The sequence below is a fragment of the Acinonyx jubatus genome, chromosome E2, assembly GCF_027475565.1.
Source record: "Acinonyx jubatus isolate Ajub_Pintada_27869175 chromosome E2, VMU_Ajub_asm_v1.0, whole genome shotgun sequence".
Lineage (NCBI taxonomy): Eukaryota > Metazoa > Chordata > Mammalia > Carnivora > Felidae > Acinonyx > Acinonyx jubatus.
In genome coordinates, this window is record NC_069396.1 from 57,326,822 (window position 1) to 57,346,491 (window position 19,670).

Genomic DNA, 19,670 nt, shown 5'->3' on the forward strand with positions numbered 1-19,670 from the left:
GATGGTTTCATGGAGCTTTCCGTTGGACATTTGAGATTATACCCGGCGGTAAGAAGTTTTCACGAAGGAATAGCAGCATGTTTAGCATGCCCCTAAGCCTCGATGAGGCAAAGAGCTTGGCATTTCGCGTAACCAGGACGTGAACAGTGTGGCTGGAATCGAGAGTGCAAAATGCTGAGGCTGATGAGTTTATCATAGAGGTTATACAGGGTGTCCCAACTTCGGTGCTATTGACATTTGGACCAGGTGATTGTCGATGTAGGGACGGGCTGTCCTGTGCTTCTGGGAGGTTCAGCAGTATCCCTGGCCTCCATCCACTAGATATCACCAGCACAACACCCTCTCCAGTTGTGACAACCTGCAAATATCTAGACATTGCCACCTGTCCCTTGGAGGACAAAATCACGTCCGGTCGAGAACCACTGGGTTAGATTATTCAGGGACTCCAAAGGCAAGATAAACTTAGGTGCACAGGGCGCCCGGGTGGCTCAGTCGGTTGAGCATCCAACTTTGGCTCAGGTCATGATCTCATGGTTCATGGGTTCAAGCCCCGCATTGGGCTCTACGCTGACAGCCTGGAGCCTGGAGGCTGCTTCAGATTCTGTGCTTCCTCTCTCTCTGCTCCTCCCCCACTTGTACTCTCTCTGTCTCTCTCTCTCTTAAAAATAAACAAACATTAAAAAATAAATAAATAAGGGCACCAGGGTGGCTCAATTGGTTAAGTGTCCGACCTCAGCTCAGGTCATGATTTCACAGCTCATGGGGTCAAGCCCCATGTCAGGCTCTGTGCTGACAGCTTCGGGTTCTGTGTCTCCCTGTCTCACTCTGCCCCTCCCCACTCATGCTCTGTCTCTTTCTCAAGAATAAACAAAAAAAATTTTTTTTAATTTTTTAATGTTTATTTTTGAGACAGAGAGAGACAGCATGAACGGGGGAGGGGCAGAGAGAGAGAGACACAGAATCTGAAGCCACTCCAGGCTCTGAGCTGTCAGCACGGAGCCCAACGCGGGGCTCAAACTCACAGACTGTGAGATCATGACTTGTGGCAAAGTTGGGTGCTTAACCAACTGAGCCACTAGGTGCCCCAATAAACAAACATCTTTGAAAAAAAAGATAGAAACTTGGGTGCCCAAATATTTCTTTGTAACCTGACTCACTTTTCAGACACCACCCCCTTTGACCCTCACACAAGACTGAGAAGCAGATACAGCTTTAGTCCTACTCAAATGGGGAAACTTGAGCTTAGAAGAAAACGTATTTTTCTACTTGAAGCGTGGATGCCGGGAGCTGAGTAATCGATCCATCACCTCTGGCTTAGCACATGCACACGTGCATCCAGGTAATCGACGTCTTCTGTGATTTTTCTCTGCCCTGTGGTTCTCATTTCGTTTCTCCAGCTTCAAGGAGCAGCTCTGAAATCACAGTCTATGTGAATTTGTTCGTGTTTGCAGAACTTTATTTTGCATCTTGCAAATGTTAATGCTGTGGAAGTCATTCATCTTTCCACTGCACACTCCAGGTTTATGGACCACTCATATGTCTACAGCACAGTTACTTGCTTCAACACAGTAATCCCCACAGTGTCCTAATAAGGGACAGACACATTGTATCCAAATATCTCTGCTGTGAACAATGCTGAGCTAAATATCATTCTGCAGATGCCCCTATGGACACGTGTGAGAATATCTTTAAATTATGTTTACATTTCCAACAGGAAATTGCCCAATCTTTTACTCACGGCCAAATGGCACTTCAGACTCACTGTACCAGTTCCTTCTCCCAGCAATACAAGAAGGTGCCCACACGCCCAAAACCTGAGGTGGCCCAGCCTTCTCATCTTTGCCAGTTTCTTTTCTCTAATGCCTAAAGAGGTTAAGCATCTCATCACCTGCTCACCTGAGCTTGGAGTTTCCCTTCTGTAAATTAAAATTCCAGCTTAAATTAAATTAAATTCCAGCTTAAAGAAGAACGTTTAAATGTATGCACCATCATGCAGCTGGTGTTTGCCAAAGGAGAGTCTGAACCCAGGTGAGCTCATCTATTCCAGAGTCTAAACTCTCACCTGATAGCCCATCCCACCAAGTGTCAACCGTCCCTCCCTCCCCAGCATCATCCACATTGTTTCCTCCCCTCGGTTATTTCCATCAACGAACACACATGCTCGTACGCTACTTCTCATACCCCTCGCTCCAAACCATCTCTCCGGTTCTCACTACACCTGCTGTTAGCTTTCTACTTTACTTCCTTTTGTCAAAAGTTACTGAAAAAGTTATTGTTCATACCAGCTTCCACCCACCCATCCTGTGGCCAAATTGGTTGCAACTTGGTTCCCTCACAAAGAAGCTTCCTTATTCAGTTTCAGTACTTTGAAGGCTTCAACTCTCAGCGACACCTAGAACATTGTACCAAAATGCCATTAGGAATGTCCTCTGTGCCCAAACTGACTCTTATTTCTTGATTTCTCCTTGTATTTTATACCAATGAGCGCTCTTTAAACATTCCTAGACATTGTGTCTGCTCAGTGACCCAAAGCATCCTTACACCTATTCCAGTGGGTCACCCCCTTTGCTTTCCAAGGGTCAGATCATGGGCTTGCCTCACTCAATAAATCATGAGTCCTTGAGACTAAAAACTATATCTTCATAATATGTATATCCCCATCACAGATCCAAGGAAAGAGTTGACTTTTGTAAACATATCTTGAATAGGCAACTGAATGGGTAAATATACAAGGGACCAGGAATCTGTTGAGAGATATTTGATAGGGCCCAGAATTTCTTGATAGTTGACAAGTTGACTCCAGTCTTAAGTCCTTGGGGAGCTCCAAGGTGATGGCCGATGTTGAGGAACATGAGTAGGACACCCCATGGAGCTGACCTTCTTTAAGGAGCACTGGAACACTGGAGTCTACACAGCCAGTCCTGGCTCTAAACTCAGGACAAGTTGAGGGTGGCATACACACAGGGCTGGCCAGAGGAATCCTCATGGGTGTGGGAGAGTAGCGTGTCCACGTTCCCCCTAAGGGCTTCCTGGTGTAGCTGAGCATAGGTCACCTCCTGAGAGTCTTCCTCTATGGGGACCTGTCAGCATGGAGGTACAAAGTGAAAAGAGAGCACCTGTGGAAGGTTACTGGGGCCGGAGAGTAGGTAGGTAAGGAGAGACTCACCTGCATAGCCATCTGTCTGTCCTTCTCAGGCTGGATGTCCTCTAAGACATCATCTGCAAGGAAAGATGTGGGGGTAAGCCTCCAGAAAGAGCCTTAAAACTACCCAGTCCTATAATATGTATATACGTGTGTGTGTGTGTGTGTGTGTGTGTGTGTGTGTGTGTGTATTTATTTATTTATTTCAGAGATGGTTGACCGAAACAGGGAAGGGCAGTGATGTTGTGTCCAGTAAGGTGATGCCCCCACCTTGTCTGCTTCTTCCAAGTTGCCTTCTGTCTTCCCCAAACACATCCTTTCCCCACCCCAGCTGTTCCTCCTTCTCACTCCCCCTTACATTGGTTTTCTTCCTGGAAATCCATGACTGGGAAGGAGCTGAGAAAGAAAAGATAGAAGTATTAAGACAAGTCTGAGAAATAAGGCGGAAGGTTTTCTACTGGGGGAGTCCAAATTTTCCTACCTCTTATAGTTCACCTGGTTCTCGGTCTCACAATCAATGTTCCCTAAGGAGAGTCAGTAATCAGAGTCTTGGTAGGGGATCCACCAAGCCCTCTCAGGTTAACCCTCCCACCATCAGGACATACCGTGTTTGACCCGATGCCAACATTGGTAAAAGAGAAAGAGAAGGAAGAGAAGAAGTAAGACAACGATGGCCAGGATCCCAGTCACAATGGGAAGGTGTCCATTTCCAGGAGCAGGTGGATCTAGGAATTAGGAAGCAGTAAAGGTCTGTTTTTGAGCTCTTGCTGGATTAATTTATCCATTTAATAAACATTTCACGTTTGCCTTCCCTACATGAGGCAAGTTATTGGATGTTTGGGAAACCATAGTAAACACGCCCAACAATAGAATCTATGGTCTAGAAGTATTCTTACACATAGAGATAAGTTATAGGGCAAAACCATTTATGCCGAATTATATTTTTAAATAAAAGGGTTTCTTTGGGGATAAGCCCTGAAAGATAAGAAACACCTAGATCTCTGAAGTTCAGGGAGAATTGCCTGTAGACAGAGGGAACAGTCAACAGTCAACAGTCAACTCAGAGGTGAGAAAGAGCCCACACACAGAAGGACGGGAAGAGTGGCTCACAAGAGTCTGGGTTTAGGTCTAAATGTAATAGTGAAACACAAAGGGATTGACAAGCATAGAGCTATGTATTTTTTAAATACTGCATTTTCTGTGTGACACATGGAGTTAAGGAGCCAGGTGGAAAGATAAGGCATCAGGGAATGTGCTGCAGGGTGTGGCTGTGTTTTAACAATGGGGTGGTGGGAGAAAGAAGGAAATGGACTTGAGGAGTTTTCGAGGATAGAAATGATGACAGTTGAGGTTTGGTGATGGAGTATGTGGGCACTGGGAGCAGAAGAGGAGCATCAAATATTCTTGGTGACCTGATCATTGGAGAGGATGAATGGACCTTACTGTGATAGGAAGACCAGTATAAGGAGGAGATTTTGAGATTTACTGATTAAGAGCCTTCCTGAGATGCTTAGTAGGTATCTGAATAGATGTACAATAATCCATGGATATGAAACCCAGAGGAGCATTTTTGATGGGAGTGATAAGTTAGCAGCCATCAGCAGATACTGAACAACTAAAATGTATTATTTTTATTCTACACAGCACCCTGCCTGTAGGCTGGTCATGCACAAACTTCTCCAGTCACCACTACCCCCTTCTCTACTCTATCCCTGCCATTTGTTTCTCAGGTCCCTGCCTCCTTGTGTCCATCTGTCCATCCCTAATTCATGCACCCTCCCACAACTAACCTATAGTTCCCAGAAGGCACCAGGCATGCTTGTCTCACACCTGTGTGTCTATCCCCTCTGCTCCCCATGCTTGGATGTGATCCCCTCCCTTGAAACCCTGAAAAGTGTCAGCCAGCCAGGAAAGTTATGGCTTACAGAAATCCACCCCCATCCACCAAGATAGCTGAGCTGCCCCTGTCTGCAGCGCCCACAGTAGGATCTTGATCATAAACCCATCTCGGACATTCTTCCGTAAATTTTCTGCATTCTCCATTGTGTTGGTGGCTGATGAGAGACACTCCTATGGTCCCAGAATCTTTTTTGGATGATGCAGGGCTTATGAAAATAGTCTTGAATGAAGAAACCAGTATGGCCCTTCCTTTCCCTTTTCTGTCACTATCACCTAGTGATGATACTCAGTCACCCACTCACCTGCAGATGGAACTGCCTGAGGAAATGATCAAGGAGGGTGTAAAGGATGACCACGTGCCCACACACCCACCACTCACTCTGCTTCTCAAGAACCACCACCCCAGATCACAGAGCACTTTCGTGTAGATGCTTAAAGACCTTTCTTCCCAAGGAAAATCTGCCTATATCTATGCCAAGTTGTCCTAATAAATACTAAGTTTCAGGGTCTCTACATTGAATGGAGTGATCTTAGCAGGGGTCCTCTTATACAGTGCACAGGAAACCCCTTTTCCTCATCCCCAGGAGGTGAGAGGCAACTTCTACCAACTCCACTTTGACCTCAGTCTGTACTTTCCGATTGAGTATGTTCTTCTTTCCAGCTTATCTTATTCAGGCAACGTGGGAGAGATTCCCCACCCCAGACATCACAAGGGACATCCTTGAGCAGAGCGCAGAGGGATAACAGTCCAGCCTCTTTCCTCACCTGTAACCAAAAGCTTAACAGGGTTGCTAGGCAGTGACCAGCTGTGAGGGTAGGTTTTAGAAGAACCATAGCATCTATAGATACCCCCATGGGCAAGGGTCACAGGAGAGATCAGGAAGGTGTTATGGTCCTGACGTAAAAAATCCTGAGGAGAGACATTCCTTCCATCTTTAGTCAAATTAAAGATTTCATAGTACTGAGATGTTTCACAAAGGAGTGTCACGTTCTCTCCTGAGGTCACATTGGGGTCTGGAAGAGCAGTCAGGGAGGGTGTGTCCTTGTATACGCCTGGAAGAGAAAAGAGCCTCTTAACGTTATCAGGGAACCACACACAACACCACCATTTTCTTGTTGGAACCTAAAAGAAAGAAGGGAGAAGGTAGGTTGAAATTCAACAATTGCTCCTCTACAGGGATTATGAGGACAAGACAAACACTTTTCCATTTTCCCACAACCAGAGACCAGGCAGTGGCCATTTATATGGAGGGGGAGCTTAGTATCTGTCCCCATGACGGCAGTCCCCTGGGGACTCCAGCCACCTTCCTGAAGAGATATGGGACCACAGTCAGAACACAGAGATTTAGACCCAGATGGATAAGGTGGGAGGGCAGAGACAGAGGGCAGGGGTCCTATGATAGGGACACGTCGGGTCTAGGGTGGTGGGCAGCAGAGATAGGAGCTAAGGATGTGCCCTTGGGGGTGTCTCTTACCTGTCACCACCAGATCCAATGGGTCACTGCGTCCTGACCAGACTCCTTGCTTCCAGTATATACAGTAGTAAATTCCTGCATTGATGTATGTCACAGACTGGATGAAAAACATGGAAACTCCCTGGGATCCATCTGAGGTTCTGTCGTACCGTGAGATGAAAGTTCCTATTCTAAGTAGCTGCCATCTGACTACTCCTGGAGGTCCCCTGCAGCGGATGGTCACAGAACTGCCCTGGGGAATCACAGCCCCGGGCAGTGCCCAGATGGAGGGCTGGGGTAATAATCCTGGAAGACAAATGGGACACGAACCCCAAACATGCTGATGTCAGGAAACACCTTTTCTCCATCCCCAGGAGGCGAGAGACAAGTTCTATCAACTCCAGTTTGACCTCAGTCTGTACTTTCTAATTGATTTAAGTTCTTCTTTCTGGCTTATCTCTTAACTGAGGCAAAAGGTCTGGTGGGCAAAGCATCCCATGAAGGAAACAAAAACTATCTCCTCAAGCAATAAAGACCCTGTATGACTGACCCCAAGGCAGTGATCAACCTGGCCTTTACTGCCCAGCTGCATGGCCCTACCAACCTCTGCCCCCACTTTCCTTATATAAACCTGGAAGTTTCTCAGTGCCCTGCAGACAGTCTGTGACATGTTAGTCTACTGTCTTCTCAGGGTTGGCCTCCCTGAGATAAATCCCTGTCCACCACTGCTTATGTCTCTGCCTTTGGAGTCTGTCAGCGGTGAGTGGCTGAACCTGGTCTTTTAGGGACCCCCAGAGCCAATATTTGAAAGCCTTGCCTGCTGAAGGTGATTTGTCTCCCAGGACCCCACACTCTTGATTTCTGTCCTACACACACTTCTCAGTCTGGTTTGCTGTTTCTCATCATCTCCAAGCCACTAAACTTTGGGATGCCTCTGGGCTTGGTCCTTCAATCTGTTTTTCCTTTCTGTATGTACTCACTCCTGGGTTGTCCCATCATGGCTTTCTGTCATCGGTCTATACATAGACATCTACATATCCATAGATACTCGTGTACTATTCCTGTGTGTCTCACACACACAATATAATCACTCACCAGAACCAGAACTCTAGACTGATTTATCCAACTGTGAACTTCTCACGTACACTGGGAATTTTCAACTAGTTGTATCCAAATTAGAGTTCCTGATATATCCCCCAAAGATCCAACCCAACTTCGTCTTCCCCATCAATTTAAGAATAACTGGCATTCCTTGGCATCATTGCTGACTGGTTTCTCACCACTGCTGGTGTCCTATTTGGAAATGAACGCTGTGGGTCTGTGTTCTTACCACCTGCTGTTACCACCCCTGGGGTTGAGAAACCATTATCTCTCATCAGATCACTGCATTTACCTTGTCCCCTTCTTCTACAAAACTCCCCAGCTGCCCCCATGCCCTCGTGCAAACACCAAAGACTGTGATCCTGTTTAATAAGTCCCATTAACTCAGTTCTCCACTCACAGCCCCAGTAGCCCCATCTCGTTCTGAGTAACCTCTTGCCCTGCTCTACCAAGCTCTTGGCTCCCTGATCTCACCCCCCGACACACACACACACACACAAATATTCTCACTTGCTGCCCATCCTCCAGACCCACTGGCCTGCATCTAGATGACCAGCCTAGTTAGTTCCACATCAGCACAACCACATCAGCATACATGTTTCCTGCATGTAAGGGTGCTCTCCCTGATAGCTTCTGCCTCCCTTCCCCGCTCCAGACTTTACTGTAGTGTCCACATGGCAATGCCTTCCTCCAATGCACCTCTCCCCAAACACACACTTTCTGGGCCCCCCTTCATTCTTCATGTTTCTCTTTAGCATTAAACACCTCACATGTTATAGATCTTGGTTATCTATTTTATTAACGTTATTTCCCTTCAATTGGAGGGCAAAGACATCTTTGGGCATTCACAGCCCTTTCCTCTGACACAAAGTACAATGTGGAGGTCACACCAAAGGCTCAGTATATCCGCAATATGAAGGAATTAACTTACCTCTTGGAGGAGTTCTAAGATTAAAATAAGATAATGTATGCAAAAGCTGAGAACAACATTCAGCAGGGGCAAAACCCCAATAAATTTTATGTGGCCATTGTTAATTTTACACAATGGTACCTCATCTGAGGCTGTTTTCTGAACTTGGCATGCCTTGTATCTTAACTGGTGCCACGCTCTGTCGTTATTTCATGTTACAAAGGAGGAGGAACTCAGGGCTCAAGTACAGGAAATTACTTGCAAAAAGTCACAGGACTACCGAACGTTGCGGTCTTCGTTCTGCTTCAGGTCTGTCTTCTGAGCAAGGGTGCCATCCTTGTGAGCTGACCCCTCCTTAGGGAAGGGACCTGGAAGCAGCTGAGGGGTTGCCCAATGGAAAAGGACACCCAACACACCCAGTAGGCGACAGCCTCCGATCCACTGGGGACGTGAGGCAAGCTCCCCAGCTCTCTGCGTCTGCCTTCTAAGTGCCAGCCTTGGCTGTGTTTCCTCTCAGCGTTATTAAAGGACCTGGAGGCCCCCTTCTTGACTCACCCGTGCTGATAGGGAAGAGTCAGGCATCCGGAAGCTTTCTGGAGAAGGAAAAAGACTTTCCACCAAAAATGGGTGTGATGATGCGAATTTAAAAATTAGAACTGAAGAGGGTTAGTGAGGGGATGACACAGGTTGAAAGTTGGGACTCAACCAAAGCTGCCTAAGCTCAGCCCATGTCAGAACTGCTTAGGAGGAAACACTCACCATTTTTTGCCCAAATCCTTTGTTCCAGACAAAACACTGAAACAAAGAGAGACCTGGTGAGAGAGGTCTACCCTAGAAACCAATGATCCCCAAACAGCTGATACTGGACACCAGACCTGCGTTCAATAGGAGAATGGTGACCCTACAGGTGATCTCTCTATAACCAACTGGCCCAGGACCTCCCAGAGAAGAATCCCATGGAAGGGACCTCCGTGTCTGCATTCTCTTCCCCTGCCACCTCCCGCACAACCCCCTTTGCAACACTCACCAAGTCCCAGCAGAAAAGTGAACCCCAGGGACATAGCACTGGACCCACAGTGTTCTCAGCAGGACACACCCACGGGCGGAGCAGCCTGGGGCTTTGAGCCTTCACACAGCATGATGTGCACCTGCTAAACACAAAGAGCAACTCTGCTTTTGCAAGACATGGCTCTGCCTTTTGACCCTCCACCGGAACACTGGACTCAGGCAGGAGCTGCTCTGTGGGTTTCCTGCTGTAATCTCACAACCGCAAAGACATTGGAGATGTGCGTAATGCTCCTAACAGTGACCCGTATTTCGGCTACAGGACGTTGAAGAAGGTTTAACAAAAAAACAGAAGTGAGATGCAGTGAAAGAAGACTGAATCTAATATGTGGAAATCAGTGAAACTGTTATGGTTGGAGCCACAGACCTAAATCAGTCTTGAAAATTTGGTGGAGGGTAATGTAGAGCCAGGGAGTATGTCTGGCTTGTGGACGTGGCTTCTCTGTAGTGATCGTGTGTGTGAAAAGTCATGGAGTCAACTGAGTCATGGAGAAAATCTTTCCTGAATTACTGCACCTAAGAATGATGTCCTGACCAAAATATCTCTGAGGGGGCAATCATCCCAGTTCACTTGAAAGGACTATTTTAATTTGCTTGGAATGGTCAATGACCTTCTTCTAATCTGAGAAATATGTAAATTCTTAGGCATTTGATATCTTATACAGCCTTTTTTATATATTTTTTAATATTTATTTATTTTAAGAGAGAGAGAGAGCACAAGCAGGGGAGGGGAAGAAAGAGGGGGAGACACAGAATCCGAAGCAGGCTCCAGGCTCTGAGCTGCCAGCACAGAGCCAGATGCGGGGCTTGAACTCACGAACCGTGAGATCATGACCTGAGCTTAGTCATGATCAGACGCTTAACTGACTGGGCCACCCAGGCGTCCTGGCCTTTTTTTATATAAAAGGGAAAGTATATGTCTTTACTTCTCTTAAGATGTTTTTAATAGCAAGATGATTTCGTATAATAATCTGGTTTGGGGCACCTGGATGGCTCAGTTGGTTGAGCTTCTGACTCTTGATTTCAGCTCAGGTCATGATCCCAGGATTGTGGGATTGAGTCCCACATCAGGCTCTGTGCTAGGCATGGAACCTGCTTGGAACTCTCTCTCTCCCTCTCCCTCTCCCTCTTTCTCCCTCTCCCTCTGCCTCTCTCCCCTGCTCGCACACACTGTCTCTCTACAGTTTATTTTTGTGTCTGTAATTCAAAATGTGTGAATGATTGGGGCACCTGGGTGGCTCAGTTGGTTAAGCCTCTGATTTCTGCTCAGGTCATGATCTCACGGTTCTTGGGTTCAAGCCCCATGTCGGGCTCTGTGCTGACAGCTCAGAGCCTGGAGCCTGCTTCCGATTCTGTGTCTCCCTCCTCTCTGCCCCTCCCCTGCTCACGCTCTGTCTCTCTCTCTCTCAAAAATAAACAAACATTTAATTAAATAAAACTTAAGTTAAATTGAAATAAAATTAATTTAAATAAAACTTAAAAAAAAGTTTAAGATTCCTACTACAACCTCATGAAGTGCATGATCACAACTAGTCTTGCCTTTCAACAAAGCAATAGAGGTTAAAATTTACAAAACAACTCTTTCAGGCATTGGGTAACATGCAGTGTTGGATGATGATGCCCAAAAGACGGAAACAAACAAGATTGGCCATATAATTGCTCACGTTCTTTGCTTATACTTGATCTTAGCCAAAAGCCCGAGAAGCGATGTCGTTCTGTGCTTATAAGTGTAGGGTACAGTGATGTCCCTGAGTCATAAAGCTGCTGCCACAATGGAGTAGGATCAAGTGGACTGAGGGAAGCATGACCCAGCCCCGGGAGGCAGAGCACATGTGAAGGTCAATGTGAATATTATGGACAGTGGTGAGATGGTAGCCTTTATTCTGGGGACGTTACCGTGGCATGTGGCATTATTGAAGAAAATGCCCAGGCAGTGTGATGAATCAAGACTGCAAAGGGGAGGGCCAATGACCTTGTATCATTTCCTTTGCCCTTGTGGATAAGATATCCAGAAATCACTAGTAAATCAACTATTGTTAGAGAAACACAGGCTGGATCTAACATTGGTGTCATCATCTGACAAGGAGAGGTAGGGCTGAAGGAAGGGGTGTGGTACCTACCCCAGGTTGATGGGGAGAAGAGGAGTGTGGTCATGAAAAGGAGGGATGCCGGGGCTGTTGAGGGATCGGGAGCTGAGGAGGGACCACAGGCCTATCTCGGAGAAACATCCGCAAAGAAAAAGGATTCAGGAATGACACTGAGGCAGAAGTCAGATATCACATCGAGCCGTAGAAAGAGAAAGAAAGAGAATATGATCTGGGATTCGGAAAGTCTCTCCTTCTGGCACAATTGCTGGGACTCTACACCATTCCATGGCATGCAGAGTTCATGGAGCCCAAGTCCTTTGAGAATCTCTAGATTCCCTCATTCTGATGAGGTGCTATGAAGAGTTACTGCTCAGCCTGGGGGCTCCCTAACTGCACCTTGCAGACCTTCTCTGCTCTTCCGGGCTCCCAGCAGTAGAAGCCCCATAACTAAGAGGAGCAGGCCACCAAGGCTAAACTGGATGATGTTCTGTGTTGTGTAATCTGGGATGTTCTCTTTTCCGTAATCTCGGGGTAACGATTCTGTGGGAAAAAGAAAGAATTTAATATGGGACCAACAGCATATCCCCTCAACCCCAACAATACAAAGATCACACATAAACGACACATCATCCAAATTCAAATAGGCTCAGTCAGACCCCTCTTATGACCTGAAAGTCTCTTTTTTCACTCTGATCAAATGTGAGGCTGCAGGTGGTTCCCTGAACAAGAGTGTCTGGGTTAAGGCATAAATAGTAAAACTCAAACCACAATCTGTCTTCTCCCTAAGTCAAGAGTGCTGACGTGGGGTGGTGGTCACACAGAGGATGTAAAACGTAATACAGAATTTGTTCAGGATCCTAACAAAGACATGGCACCTGCCTGCTGACCCTGACCTCAGTGCCATGATGAGGGGCATGGCCAAGAGAGGGGGAAGCAAAGGGAAAGGTGGGGTCATCAGAGCCTGAGACATTCTCCACTTCCCTGCTATGAGCTCAACTTCTGGTCACATGACCCTGGGAAGCCCATGAAAGCCTCAGAATGGTAGAGACGTACAAAGAGTTGCTAAACATTACTATCCATAAATGTCTAGTATCACAGGGCTATGAGCAGCCGTCTGTGTTCTCTCAGAAGTGGTAGGAACATGTGGCTCAAGGTCACATGGTTTAGGAGACACTCAACCAGGGACAGCATAGAAGGGGAGCCTGGCCACCTAACTGGTAGAGAGAAATTCATCAAACTTCAGCTCCAACCACAATAATGCCACATTCAATCTGAGACCAGAGACACCCCTCCCACCCCCCGGCCCAGTGGAAAGGGGAGAGGTGATTACAGTGTCCCAGGGAGGAAGGATATTGAGGCTAACGTGGCATAGGATGGAATTGTTCTGCATGTCCCAGTCCCGCAGGGTACAAGGGGTTTGGAAACTGAAGGTCCACCTTCCAACCCCATTCGTTAAAGATTTGTTTCTACCTCTACTCTCAGTATACTTTCCATATAGCCAGAGGTGGTTTGAAAATGCGATGAGATTCTACTCTCCATTGGGCATCAGGGAAAGAACTTGAAAGCTGGAGACTTTGGGGTTCCATTCTGAGAGGTGGAAAGGGGAGAAAGACTGGCAAAAAGAACATTCTAGACTAAGGGCAAAAGCAGAGGGAGTATAGCTGGAAAGAAGCGGGTGAAGTGGAAATTGAAGCAGGGGTCAGAACAAACTGGAACTGGAGTCAGTATAAATAGCTGAATTGTTCACTCAAAGTGCCAAAAAAATAAGGTTTTGAAGCACTTGCATAGGCTCATGGTGCAATGGAATGGGTTTTGAAAGGATGGCTTCAAGTGCGGTGAGGAGGGAGCACGGCATCGGGCAGTGGTGGAAGATGAAGACACGCAGCGGGGACGTAACTGGAACCCAGTGATATATGAAGGTACCTGAGAACACCTGACGGTGTGGAGAAAAATCTGCAAACTCATCATCACTTTCCAAAGTAGAAACAACAAAAAGTGTTCACCCATTAGGTGTGGATTTTATGGGAAAGAAAGGGGAATCGAGATTGGCACAAAAATATTCCATTGGAAAGAAAGGGAAGACGGGGATGTCACTGCTGGAGAAGTGGTCTGAGGGCAGGGTTTTTAGTCACAGGTTGTGCTGATCAAGAGCGCTTTGTAGAAATGGAATTTTTGATATCGTTTGATGCGATTCAACCAACATGGAAGACTGCTGACGTAAGACGCACCATTGTTTTACAAGGAGGTGAAAAGAACGGAGTCAGCCAGTCAGACTATAGTCACGCCCTAACTTTAGAGGCGACAGATGTGGAAGACATGCATTTCAGGATATAAATGTGAAACTATATGCTCCCTATATTACATATATTATATATGCTAAATACAAAATATAATATATAACTGTATATTACTATATATTACTATATAACATATATTACTATATAACATATAATGTATATGCTAAATACAAAATATGATAATATATAATGTTGTGAGTTATATATTTTTTTTAAATTTTTTTTTCAACGTTTATTTATTTTTTGGGGGACAGAGAGAGACAGAGCATGAACGGGGGAGGGGCAGAGAGAGAGGGAGACACAGAATCGGAAACAGGCTCCAGGCTCTGAGCCATCAGCCCAGAGCCCAATGCGGGGCTCGAACTCACGGACCGCGAGATCGTGACCTGGCTGAAGTCGGACGCTTAACCGACTGCGCCACCCAGGCGCCCCCATGAGTTATATTTTTATATATACTTTGTGTTGGACATAATCTAGTACGTGTGTGTGTGTGTGTGTGTGTGTGTGTGTGTGTGTGTGTGTATAAATAAAGTCACATGCTATTCAGGAGGGGCTTTCTGGGCTTCATAAATATAATGAACATTCATCAGCAGATGCTGGAAGTCTTGCACATTTAACTTTCCGTATTCCCGGCGTCCTTGCCAGTCTTCTTGAGTGTATTCACCAATTTGAGTCGGTGCCCTGCTGTGTCCCCTCCTCATCCCAGCCTCAGCCTGCTGCCTCCTCTCATATTCCCCCCCGACTCTGATCACCTTGATTTCTTATATATAGTTCCATTTGCTTACCAACGTGCAACATACCTGTTCATCTTCCAAGATTCCACTCCAATGGAATACTTGGCTTAGCGTACTGAGCCCCTCACAGAAAAATGGGCTCGGCACCCCTGCCTGTTCACGTGAAGTCTTGAACATAACCCATCACATAGACACTGCTTTCTTGCTTTCTGTGGTCCTCCCCTACTGGACTCAGTTTACTAGAGGTCATTTTCACAACCCAGCATCATCAGCTTGCAGTCGGACAGACAGAAAGCTTGACACAAAGAGTCTTGACATTATGACCTCCCCTGACTTCTGTGTCATGACCTCTGGAGGTACCAACATCTGGGAAGGGTTTGAGGAGGGTTATGAAAAGCGTCCAATCTCTTTGTGCTCAGTGTTCCCGGGATATCCCCTAGCACCTATAGCGACTTTGCATGAATTGAGAAAAGGCACATGTGCCCTGAGACCGCTTTCTCAACTCAACATGACCCAGAGATTCCCACAGTGACCCTGATGTGGATGGAGCTGCATTCCATGTGGCCCCACACACTCTGCAACACCAGAAACACCTCACACAGCTGGCCTTGGAGCTCCCTCCCCAGCCACCTCGTGGGACATCCCAGCACACAGACATGGAAGTGACCGGTCTAGGACATTCCTCACCTGTGACTAAAAGCTCAAGGGGATCGCTGGGCAGTGACCACCGGGACTGATTGTTGCTAAAAGAACCATAGCACCTGTAGGTCCCCTGATGGGCTGAGGTCACAGGGGAGATGAGGAATGTGTTGTGATCTTGATATAAATAGTCCTGGGGACAGACAGCGGTTCCATTCTTGCAGAGAAAGATGTCATAGTTATGTACATGACAAAGAAGGGTCACAGTCTCTCCGGAGGTCACATTGGCGCCTGGATGAGCAGTCAGGGAGGGTGCTTTCGTGCACACTCCTGGAACATAGTAGAGCTAGTTATTAGAGGGAAGCCATACCCAAAGCCATCATTCTCTTGGTCTGACCTGAGAGAAGGAAGGACAAAGTCAAGGGGAAATTCACCCCTTGCCAGGACAAAACACCCGCTTTTCTTACTTTCCCATGACCCAAGACCAGAGAGTGGTCATATAGGGAAAGATGAGTGTCTGTCACCATGATGTGCGGTCCCTTGGGGGCTCCAGCCGTCTCCCTGAAGGGATTTGGGATCATATCAGAACACAGACCGGAACCAGATGGATAAAGTGGGAGGGCAGGGGTCTGTGATAGGGGCAAAGCTGGTCCAGTGTCGTGGGCAGCCCAGACCAAGGCTGGGGGACAGTGTCCTTTGGGGTGTCCCTTACCTGTCACCACAAGGTCCAGTGTGTCTCTGACTTCTGACCAGACTCCTTGCTTCCTGTGCATACAGCAGTATACCCCTGCATTGACGTAGGTCACATTCTGGATTAAGAACTCAACCACCTGCAGAGCACTGTGTGGTACTCTGTCACACCACAGAGCAGAGGGTCTTTGTCTCTGCAGATGGGAGATAACTGCACCTGCAGAATATGCTCACGGAACTGCCCCAGGGGATCACAGCACTGGGCACTCCCAGATGTCAGGCTGGGAAGTGGTCACTGCAGGAGAAACAGTCTGAGATGAGAAGAAACCCAGCATCCCGCTTCCTTAAGAGGCCCTGGAGCAAAACACCATGTGGGTGTGGGTTAGAGTCCAGCACATGAGTCCCAGATGTGCCCCCACCTCAACCCCGCATCTCTAGATGAAAAGAGAGGTTCAGTCTCTTCATCTGTAAGAAGGAGCTCATTTCTATACTTACATAAAATCATTAACATTTCACAACGGACATCAGCCTGCTTAAAAATGACCTCCACAGGACGCCTGGGTGGCTTAGTCAGTTAAGGGTCCGACTCTTGACTTCAGCTCAGGTCATGATCTCACGGTTCATGAGTTTGAGCCTCACATCGGGCTCTGCGCTGACAGCACAAAGCCGGACTGGGATTCTCCATCTCTTCCTCTGTCTCTGCCTCTCGCCAGCTTGCACTGGCGCTCTCTCTCTCTCTCTCTCTCTCTCTCTCTCTTTCTCTCTTAACATAAATAAAAACTTTTAAGAAATGACCTTCGCTTGACTTCTAGCCACTCACGGTCTTGGTTTTCCTATGGTTTCCTTGAATATTCCTTCAACCTCAAACTCCTAAAATTATGCATAGAAACCTCTGGGCTCAGTGCTCCAACCTAGGTCTCATTTCTCTATATACTCACCCTGTGTAGTCACCGTGAATAAAACGCACACACATACACATGCCCCTCACTTAAAGTCTAGACTAGTTCATCCAGCTGTGAGCTGCTCACCTGGGTGAGTCATCTCCTGTGGACATTCCCCTCCTTAGGGCCAAAATAGAGCTCCTGAAATATTCCGGAATATCTAATCCAATCTCATTCTCCACCAACAATTTAAGAGCAACTTATTCCTTAGTGTTATTACTGAGTGGTTTCCTCTCCACCACCCACATTCAACCTGAAAATCAACCCTGAGGGTTTCTTCCTCATCACTTTCACTGCTATCCTTGTTCCCCTTACTGCCCTTTAGTAATATTTCTCCTTAGCATTTTTTTAATTGTTAATATTTATTTATTTTTGAGAGAGAGACAGAGTGTGAGCAGGGGAGGGGCAGAGAGAGAGGGAGACACAGAATCCAAAGCAGGCTCCAGGCTCAGAGCTGTCAGCACAGAGCCCGACATGGGGGGCTCAAACTCACAAACTGTGAGATCATGACCTGAGCCAAAGTCAGATGCTTAACCAACTGAGCCACCCAGGCGCCCCTCTCTTGAGCATTAAAAACCTTCTAACATAGCACATATTCCAAGTTCTCTGTTATGTTAATTTTATCTTTCCACCCATTAAAGGGCAGGGATCTCTTTGCCTGTCATGTCCCCATGTAAGGGGGTTATTCAAAGCCATGTCCCCAGTAAGGGGAACAATGCTGAGGTTACAGCAGGAATTCAATATATCCAGAATATGAAGGCATCAGTTTAGCTCATCCAGAAGCAGTACGCATAAAAGGAGACTATATGTGCAATTGGCCAAGACTAGTCCTTGGCACATGAGAAAACCTCAATAAATGTTATCCAGCAACTGATAACTTTATAGGATATCAAATCTGAGCAAAGTGATGTTCCCTGAGCTTTACAGGTGTGCGGTGTCTTCACGGATGCAACAGCCTATTGCTATCCCCATTTTGGAAAGAAGGAACTTGGCATTCAGGGGTAGGAAACTGCTTGCACAAGTTCTCAGACTCGGCACGTGTTGAGGTCTGGATTTTCTCTACTGTCTCTTTGCTGAGCAAGAGTGCTTTCTCCCGTGAGCTGGCCTCTCGGTAAATCAGGAAGCTGGAAGCAGCCAAGGCAATGCCAAATGGAAAGTGCCCGGCACAGGCAGAGAGAATTGATCCCTTATCTACGAGGAGACATGGGCCTGTGCTCTGTGTCTGTTCTCTGTGTCTGTTTTCAGTGTCACTCTCAGCTATGTTTCCCTTCAATATTATTATCAGTGACCCTGGCAGATTCTTTCCTTTTTTTCAATTTTTTTTTTTTTTTTTTGAGAGAGAAAGAGAGAAGGTGCACATGAGCAGAGGAGAGGGGCAGAGATAGAAGGGGAGAAAGAATCCCGAGCAGGTTCCACACTCAGCATGGATTCCAGTGCAGGGCTCCGTCTCACGAGCTGTAAGATCATGAGCAGAGCAGGTATCAAGGGTCGGTTCTATACACACAATGGAATATATTCAGCCTTGAAAAGGAAGGGCCTTCTGTCATGTGCTACAACACAGATGAACCCTGAGGACATTATCCCATGAGATAAGCCAGACACAAAAAGACGCACACTGTCTAACTGCACTTGTATGAGGTATATAGAGAAGTCAAATTCATAGAATCAGAAAATAGAGTGGTGGTTGCTGGAAGCTGGGAGAGAAAATAGGGGAGTTGCTGATTAACAAGTATAGAGTGTTTTGCAAGATGAAAAGTTCTGGAGGTTGATTGCACAACAATGTGAATGTACTTATCACTACTGAAACATGCTTAACATCAGCTAAGGTGGCAAACTTATGTTAACTGTATTTTACCACAATTTTATTTATTTTTTAACATTTATTTATTTTTTGAGAGACAGAGTGGGACAGAGTGCGAGCAGGGGAGGGACAGAGAGAGAAGGAGACACAGAATCCGAAGCAGGCTCCAGGCTCTGAGCTGTCAGCACGGAGCCCAACGCGGGGCTCAAACCAACCAACTGTGGTGAGATCATGACCTGAGCCAGTCGGACGCTCAACAGACTGAGCCATCCAGGCACCCCAATTTTACCACAATTTTTAAACATAAATAAACAAAATGAAGACTGTGGGTGAGGGATGGTGTGGGTCAAGGGTTGGAACTAGTTCAAGGCTCCTGAGACTTATCCCACAGTGCACTCAGTCAGACTCAATGTGACTAGGTGGAAAAGGGAAGAAACACTCACCATTTTGTGCCCAAATCCTTTGGTCCAGACAAAACACTGAAATAGAGAATATGCCTGGTAAGCGATGTCTACCCTATAACTCAGTGATTTCCAAACACCTGAGATCAGAGCACTGCCTGGATGCAAGTTGAGTAAAAGTGACCAGATGGGTGATTCCTCAGTAGTTAAATGAGCCTAGGACCTCACAGAGGAAGAGTCCCATGAGAGGAACCCAAGACATGAACCTGAGTATATTCTCTTCCCCTTCTAACCTCACCAACTCTCTCTGCCGTACTCACCAAGTACAAGAAGGAAAATGATCCCCAGGGGCATGGTAGTGTCTCAGTCCACACCTCCCGGATGTGTCACGGCAAACTGGGCAGACAGTCGTCACAAGAAGACAGACCCACTCATGACACTCATGAGTGCTCTGGAGCTCAGAAGCCCTTGCCACAGGGCAACAGCATCAGCTACTACACAGGAAGGGA

The 19,670-nt window shown here is 46.7% G+C and overlaps 2 protein-coding genes across 3 annotated transcripts in view; both read right to left on the minus strand.

The window, feature by feature from the left end:
* RDH13 (retinol dehydrogenase 13) overlaps nucleotides 1-19,670 on the minus strand; it is a 280,844-nt gene that overhangs the window by 238,830 nt on the left and 22,344 nt on the right. The window lies entirely within an intron of this gene.
* On the minus strand, nucleotides 937-9,744 carry LOC113593336 (natural cytotoxicity triggering receptor 1-like). Of its 2 annotated transcripts, none has more exons than XM_027037344.2 (9): nucleotides 9,534-9,743; nucleotides 9,266-9,301; nucleotides 6,517-6,801; nucleotides 5,807-6,094; nucleotides 3,748-3,867; nucleotides 3,624-3,666; nucleotides 3,501-3,538; nucleotides 3,167-3,219; nucleotides 937-3,080 (listed from the first exon to the last, which is right to left on the minus strand). In XM_027037344.2, the coding sequence occupies exons 1-9, from the start codon at nucleotides 9,565-9,567 to the stop codon at nucleotides 2,934-2,936; spliced, it is 1,044 nt and encodes a 347-aa protein (XP_026893145.2). In that variant the 5' UTR covers nucleotides 9,568-9,743; the 3' UTR covers nucleotides 937-2,933. The 2 variants fall into 2 exon arrangements, 1 of the variants encoding a protein (XP_026893145.2); XR_008293662.1 differs by having other exon boundaries at nucleotides 3,017-3,080; nucleotides 3,413-3,538; nucleotides 9,534-9,744.

Bases quoted from the DNA above. Each gene is read 5' to 3' on its own strand.
- LOC113593336 (XM_027037344.2), bottom strand. From the start codon at position 9,567: ATGTCCCTGGGGTTCACTTTTCTGCTGGGACTTG. The intron at 6,095-6,516 runs GTAAGAGACACC...TTTCTCTTCCAG, and splicing joins ATTGGATCTGGTGGTGACAG to GCGTATACAAGGACACACCC. The intron at 3,081-3,166 runs GTGAGTCTCTCC...CCATGCTGACAG, and splicing joins ACAGACAGATGGCTATGCAG to GTCCCCATAGAGGAAGACTC.